Source organism: Sinocyclocheilus rhinocerous, unplaced genomic scaffold (genome assembly GCF_001515625.1).
Source record: "Sinocyclocheilus rhinocerous isolate Xijiao unplaced genomic scaffold, SAMN03320098_v1.1 scaffold257, whole genome shotgun sequence".
In the NCBI taxonomy this organism is placed as follows: domain Eukaryota; kingdom Metazoa; phylum Chordata; class Actinopteri; order Cypriniformes; family Cyprinidae; genus Sinocyclocheilus; species Sinocyclocheilus rhinocerous.
The window spans coordinates 189,910-197,764 of NW_015634026.1; the positions used below are offsets into that span (position 1 = coordinate 189,910).

At 36.3% G+C, this 7,855-nt stretch overlaps 1 protein-coding gene across 1 annotated transcript in view; it reads right to left on the reverse strand.

The window, feature by feature from the left end:
- LOC107745210 (protocadherin Fat 3-like) overlaps positions 1–7,855 on the reverse strand; it is a 150,907-nt gene that overhangs the window by 9,381 nt on the left and 133,671 nt on the right. Inside the window, exons 16-22 of the mRNA XM_016559067.1 lie at positions 7,557–7,790; positions 7,025–7,414; positions 3,941–4,155; positions 3,712–3,849; positions 2,103–2,246; positions 1,656–1,853; positions 936–1,160 (exon numbers count right to left, since the gene is read on the reverse strand). Of these exons, the coding sequence (XP_016414553.1) occupies positions 936–1,160; positions 1,656–1,853; positions 2,103–2,246; positions 3,712–3,849; positions 3,941–4,155; positions 7,025–7,414; positions 7,557–7,790 (1,544 nt within the window). The remainder of the gene's footprint in view (positions 1–935; positions 1,161–1,655; positions 1,854–2,102; positions 2,247–3,711; positions 3,850–3,940; positions 4,156–7,024; positions 7,415–7,556; positions 7,791–7,855) is intronic.

Sequence of the window (7,855 nt, forward strand, 5' to 3'; positions counted from 1 at the left end):
ACTTCTAAAAATTTATTTTAAATTTAAGTTCAAACTTTGCATGTATGTAAATTAATTAATATTAATTAATAATAATTACTACTTCTCATTGTTAAAACATCATCAACAACAACAACAAAAACATTTAAATAGTATGTTGAAAAGGTTGAAATTAGAGAAAATTGTGCATATGAATGAAACGATGAAAAATGCATGAACTTCAAAGAAGCTAAAGTTTATGGTAGTTTTGATTTGAAAGTATTTTTTTGGTATTGCATAATCCCCATCAATAAAAATAAAGAATGAGTAGTCATGTTCAAAATGTCATTAAAAATATAATTCTATTTTAGACAAAAACAAGTTATTAATTATATTTCTTTGAATCTCAAACTGCCCCAAAGTGAATAATTGCATTATTATTTGTGACCCTGGACCACAAAACCAGTCATAAGGGTAATTTTTTTTTAAAATTGAGCTTTCCATTGATGTATGGTTTGTTAGGATAGGACAATATTTGGCCGAGATACAACTATTTGAAAGCTGAAGTTCTTAGCATTGCACATTACTAATCAAAAATTAAGTTTTAATATATTTACGGTAGGAAATTTACAAAATATCTTTATGGAACATGATCTATATCCTAATGATTTTTGGCATAAGAGGAAAATCGATAATTTTGACCCATACAATGTATTGTTGGCTATTGCTATAAATATACCCGTGCAACTTAAGACTGGTTTTGTGGTCCACAGTCACATTTGAATAATAAATGTATTAACTAATTCATAATAATAATTCAATGATAATAATAACTGAATGGTAATTGTTGTAGGGGTTTTGTGGACTTCAATTTGGACTCAATCTAAAACATGAGAATAACGGAGGAAAACTGTGAAAATATGAATGTGATGCATGCATAACGGAAACACAAACCAATGGATCACACACTCATATACCTTGAACAGGCTGCTCTGCTGGTGTGTGTGTCCGTAGGTAAGTATATCAAAGGCATCCTGGTCCGTGGCGTGGATCTGACCGATCACACCTCCTGGAAACTCGTCCTCCATGGTTACGATGTGCACATGTAAAGGTGATGCCACTGGCTTGTGTACACTCTCCTCTATCACACGCACCAACACGGTCGCCATCGACGACAGGGGCGGCCTGCCCGAATCACTGGCCTATGGGGTGAAACAGCGGACAGTGATTGGCTGAATCAAGCGTCAATCACAACCACAGAAATATTACTTGTATTTAATCTAAATTCTACATTTAAATAAAATGTGTCAGTTTCCCCAAAAATGTCTTGTCTTTTTCAATACTGATAATCAGAAATGTTTCCTGAGCAGCAAATCAGCATATTAGAATGATTTCTGAAAGATCATGTGACACTGAAGACTGGAGTAATGATGCTGAAAATTGAGCTTTGCATCACAGAAATAAATTACATTATAACATATATTCAAAAAGAAAAGAGTGATTTTAAATTGTAATAATATCTAACAATATCACTGCTTTTTTCTGTATTTTTCATGAAATAAATTCAGTCTTGGTGAGCATAAGAGACTTTCAAACATATAAAAAAATCGTACTAACCCCAAACGTTTGATTTTTGGTAGTGTATAAATGCAATTTAATTAACTTTTTACAAATTTTGGTCCAGAATTCCTCTTTACCTGTACGTGAATGACATAATCTGTGCCCTCGGACCTACGAAACACCTTGTTAGATGTCAGCAGCCCCTCTCTATCCAGTTTAAACCACGCCCCCTCATTTCCTGATAGGATGTGGAAATGAAAAGGCGGCCCGTTGTGGCTGGCGTCCTTATCGATGACGGACAGCTGTAGGACACTTGTTCCCAAAGGCTTGTTTTCCTGTTAATGAGTAAAGCTCACATTAAAGGTGGGGTAAGAGATTTTTCAAAAATGCTTTAGAAAACTGATTCGGGCAGAATAGCAAAACAAACTTGTAGCCAATCAGCAGTAAGAGGCGTGTCTACTCATGATGTGGAGGAGAGCGATCAGTGCACAGGATGGACATTAGCCGAGCCGAGCAACAGAAAGAAACTGCAGGAATTACTTGAACGTGATTGGCTGATTTACCTGTCACTCATTATATCGCACCTGTATAACAGCAGTGTGATTGGCTGGAGTGAAGGAGGGCGGGTTGTCGTTGACGTCAGAGATGTCGATGTTGACCTGAACGGTTGAGGACATCGCAGGCGTCCCGCTGTCAAGAGCTCTGACGAACAACGAGTAACCAGCCATCTACAGATACAGAGAGAACGGTTTAAAATGTATAGAATAAGAGATGAAAAGAAAGTACAAAGTAAGGAGACGAACACACATCTATATATTCTCTTTCACTCTGACTGTGTCATAAATAGTTCATGACAGGCTGACGGATGATCTGAAGCTCCATACATACAGAAACACAATCTAGGTTTGGAACTCCTTGCTGTCAGTTTCTCTTCTTTTTGCTATTTTTCATCTGATTTTCTTCTCTGTTCATTTGAAAACACTGACATTTGTGGCATTTTATTTCATTTTTAAACTCCACTTATAATGTTAAGCACTATTCAGAAGGGATTCATTTTCTAAATGAATCATTATTTTCTCTTTTGTTGGATCTTAGTTACAATTAATGGACTTTATAGAGGATTTACACTGAAAGTTTAAAGAGTATGTCTACATCATTCATCAAAGTCTTATTTCAAAAGAGCCTGGAATTGATCTGACACCTTTTAACCATCTATAATTGAACAGACAACAATGGCTTCTTTAAGCTAATTGACTTGGGAGTGAAAAGGAGAGTCTGCAAGTAATCTAAAGAAACTAAAGCAGTTATATAACATCATGTACCACTATCCATTCCAAACCAAGCCAGATTTTTTTAATGTTTAAAATAAATAAATAAAAGAGTATTAAAAAAAAACTACATTTGGTTTCAGTAATTTTGTTTTTAAAGAAATTAATACTTTATTCAGCAAGGACGCCTTATACTGATCACTGATCAAGTGACAGTAAAGACATTTATAATGTTACAAAAAATTTCAAATAAATGCTGTTTTTATGTTCCTTTTTATAAAAAAAATGTATCAAATAAGAAATAAAGACTAAAATAATACTTCAGAGAATTAAATCAAAATTAACAGAATTTATAAATAAAATACAAAAGTGTTATTTTAAACTGTAATAACATTTCATAACTATTTACTGTATTTTTTTTTTATAAAAAAATGCTAAAGGACTTGATTCAAAAACTATATAATTATAAATTCCAAACTTTTAAATGAAGTAAAAAAATTATATTATAAACATAAATAAATTATTATATGTTATAATTTTTTATATTCATATTACCATTTTTTTAATGAACTCACTTAACCAGTGATCAAAGCATATGCTTTACTAAAGCAAACTCCAAAATCATTTTTTTTTTAAATCTATAATGAAGCGGTTTCACAGGTGTAATACTATTATTTTAATCTCTTACACATGGAGAATCTTTCATATTAAATGAAACGCTATGACACTGTGTCTGTTATTAAAGGCTTTCCTGTGTGGATGTCTGCCGTGAATGATTTGATTTCTTCTTCTCTTCAGCGGTTCCCTGATCAGTGTCATTTAAAATAAAGTCTTTGTGGGGATTTTGTCCTATTTGATGCCTTTATTTCTCTGTCACTCGGTTGTCATAGTAACGGTAGCCGTGGCGACGTCCCACATTCCTCACCGTTTCTCGATCCAGCTGCTTGTTGACTTTGATCTGGCCCGTGATTGGCTCGATGAAGAACTGGTTCTCTCGGTCGCCGCTGATGATGGAATACAGGATGTCGCCGTTTGCTTGGCTGTCGACGTCTTCCGCGGTCACCTAGGTGATTGCGACAAATCACCAAATTATAATGTGGATCTCAAAGACACAAAAATAAGACGTACTGTCTGTGAATTTCATGAGTGGTTACCTTGACCACGGTGTCTCCTATGTTAGCGTCCTCGCTGATGGACAAGCTGTAGGCGTCGCGGCTGAACATGGGGGCATTGTCATTGACGTCTGTCAGGTTGATGTTCACCATGGTAACAGCACTAAGGGGCTGAGTCCCGCCATCAGTTGCTTCCACCGTAAGGAAATAATCCTTACAGGACTCAAAGTCCAGCGGTCGAGATACGGAGATGGACCCTGTACGTGGCACAATATACAAATGTTGTTATAGAGTGAATCTATGGGATATATTTTATAAGTCATAAATATATAAGTTAAAATTAAAATAACGTATACCAACATTTTTATACTTTACACTTATATCATAGGCACATTCAAACATTTAATTTGATAATATCCAGGCATCATACAAACTTTTGATAATTTTTGGCCATCACAGGTGCATTGAAATATGTGTTGGAGGTAACGCATTACAAGTAACGTGAGTTATGTAATCAGATTACTTTTCCAAGTTACCTAGTAAATTAATGTAACACATTACTTTTACAACGAAATATCAGTTACTTCTTCAAATAAATAATGCAAGTTACTTTGTTTTCCCATTTATTCACTGATATCTCTCCTGTTCCTGTGTTAAGAGAAATTGAGAGTGAAGAGGTACTTCCTTCAGCCTGAGGCTTATTAATATCACTTTTGGTGTGAAAGGACCTTTACAGTTGCCAAAAATATAACTTTTGTGCTTTTTGTTATTAAAAAACAAATAAACAAGCCCAGCTCAGGTGACAAAAAGTAACACAAAATTAATATAATGCATTACCTTCTATAAAAAGTAACACAATTAGTTACTTTTTATGGAGTAACGCAATATTGTAATGGATTACTTTTAAAAATAACTTTTCCCAATACTAGAAGGCACTTTCAAATTTTCAATCCAAACATTTATTTATTTATTTTTGCCATTATATGCACATAAATACCTGATTTGATATATTTTGGCCATCATAAGTGCATTCATATATGTTTGGCCATTACATGCACCAGTGTTGGGGGTAACGTATTACAAGTGACGTGAGTTACGTAATCAGATTACTTTTTTAAAGTTAACTAGTAATGTAACACATTACATTTAAATTTACAATTAAATATCGGAGTTAGTTTTTCAAATAAGTAATGCAATTTACTTTGTTTTCCCATTTATTCACTGACAGCTCTCCTGTCCCTGTGTTGAGAGAAATTGGGAGTGAAATGCAGAAGTACTTTCCTTCTGCCTGATTTTAGCCTAATTTCATTTTTGGTGTGAAAGGGCCTTTAGAGTTGGCAAAAATATAACTTTTGGGCATTTTGTTATTAAAAAAAACAAACAAACAAGCCCAGCGCAGGTGACAAAAAGTAACACAAAAGTGACTTATTGCACTACTTTACATAAAAAGTAACTAATTAACACAATTAGTTACTTTTTATGGAGTAATGCAATATTGTAATGGATTACTTTTAAAAGTAACTTTCCCCAATACTAGAAGGCACATTCAAATATTTTTTTGCCATTATTTGATACGTTTTGGCCATCATACGGTGCGTTCCAAACGGAATATATCGCCATCCAAAGGGCACTTCGGAGTGAAAACACTCATGGCTGCCATATTGAAGGGTCGTTCCAAACCGAAGTGCTTAAAACTGGCCACTTCAAAGGGCCCTTCGGAGTGAAGGTTTTCAAAGGGTACAACTGATGGACACTTCGTGCTCCCATGATCCTTTGCGCAGATTCTTTGCATGATGAAGGCGCTTCCGTGTGGGCATGTGATGATGACGCAGAAGGGCACTTCAAGAAACAGTTGTTTGGTCCCCTACACCCTTCAACCCTTTGAAGCTCTCACTCCGGAGGGTAAACCCTTTGAAGGGATTAGGGCATAGGGATGAGCCCTTCCGAATGGAATGCAAGGATAGGTGCATACAACATTTTTGGAACATTAAAGCATTATAAAAACATTCAAATGTTTAATTTGGTATCTGAGCATCTGAGTTCGTTGTTTTAGACCATAACAGGTGCATTGAAACATTTTTGGTCATTGTAGGCACTTTTAAACACTAAGGCCCCGTCCACACGGAGACGTGTTTAGATGTATACGCATACATTTTGTATCGTATAGGCGTTTCGTCCACACGGATCCGGCGTTTTGGAAGAGTGAAACCGATATTTTTTGAAAACGATCTGATAAATCCGAAAACGCCGCCCTTGCGTTTTCGTGTGGACAGCGAATCCGTATATTTTCTGAAACGATGACGTCATCAGCCCATGTCTCGCCCCTAGTGAGACACCGCTACGTCACGTAACAGCAACAAAAACATGAACAAACACTGAACGATTGCTTTTTTATTAACTAACATTAACACAGATTAATAAATGTATTGTTCCATGTTCGTTTGTATACCGCGTGCAAGGTTTATGTACATAGTCCAAGTCTTCTTCTCCATTTTTAGTGCATCTCTGTGGCAGAATTACAGCACCACATACTGGTCTGGCATGTATACTACATCGTTTTGTGCCGGTTTTGTGTGGACGCAGATATTTCTTGAGACGAGGGGGAAAAAAAGATCGGATAGGGAAAGCTCTGGCTTCGTGTGGACGTAGCCTAAATTCAATAAATTTTGCCCATTAGAGGCATGTATGAACATCTGATTTGAACATTTTTGGCTATCAGAGCTGGATTATAAGAACATTCAGATGTTCAATTTGATCATTTTTGGCCACTATAGGCATGTATGAACAGGTTTTGGGCCATAGTAGGTGTGCTTAAAAATGTTGGACCTTTGGCATACTGGTAGGCAATTATATGCCCATTATAAGCATGTATGAATGTCTGATTTAATCATTTTGGGCTGTCATAGGTGCATTAAAAATTTTTTTTGTCATTTCTTAATGTCTGGTTTAAACATTTTTGGGCATTACATATATATATATATATATATATAATATATATATATATATATATATATAAAACATTGAAAAAAAATCTTTATTCCAAATTGTGTGTATATTACGTTATATATTTATCATCTCATTTTAACATTTCTGTATAGCGTAAATAATAATCTAAGTGCATATCACCTGTGTTGATGTTAATGGTGAAATGGCCCTGTTGGTTTCCGGATCGGATGTTGTAGTAAATATCAGCGTTGGTGCCAATGTCTTTACTTGCAGCGTAAACCTGTACCACTTCCGTACCCACTGCCACATCTTCAGGAAGCGTGGCCAGATAGTCCCTCCTCTCAAATACGGGCGGATTGTCATTAATGTCTAAAACTGTGATCGTTATGTTCACAAGGGAAGAGAGGCGAACGGGAACACCTTGATCTGACGCACGGACCGTTATATGGTATGAGGACTGAACCTCGCGGTCCAGCAGACGCTCCAAAACAACAATCCCGGATGATTTATCAATGGAGAAGAACCCATCAGCCGAATCAATAAGGGAATAGACCACTTTACGATTAACACCTGCAGAATAAAACACATGCAAAATCCATTCAGTTTTAACTGTACACAAGCAGTTCTAAGCTAATTAACTTTCTTTTACAACCTACTATTAACTAAAATGGTAAATTTTTCATGCAAACGCATCAAAATGACATGCTCGTACCCAGATCAGGGTCTATGGCTTGTATTCGGGTCAGCAGAGCTTTAGTGGCGGTGTTCTCGTAGACGCTAGCGGTGTAATGGGGCATGCTAAACATCGGCGGACTGTCATTCACGTCCAAGAGAACCACCACAACCTCAGCCTCACACCACAAACCGCCGCCGTCCGTCGCACGGGCAACCAGAGAGTACTGCGCGACCTTTTCACGGTCCAGCGCCGCGGCTGTCTTCAGCTCGCCTACACAACACACACAAAAAAAAAAAAAGATTTATAAGCAAAAAGCAGCATCATAAACAGGACGT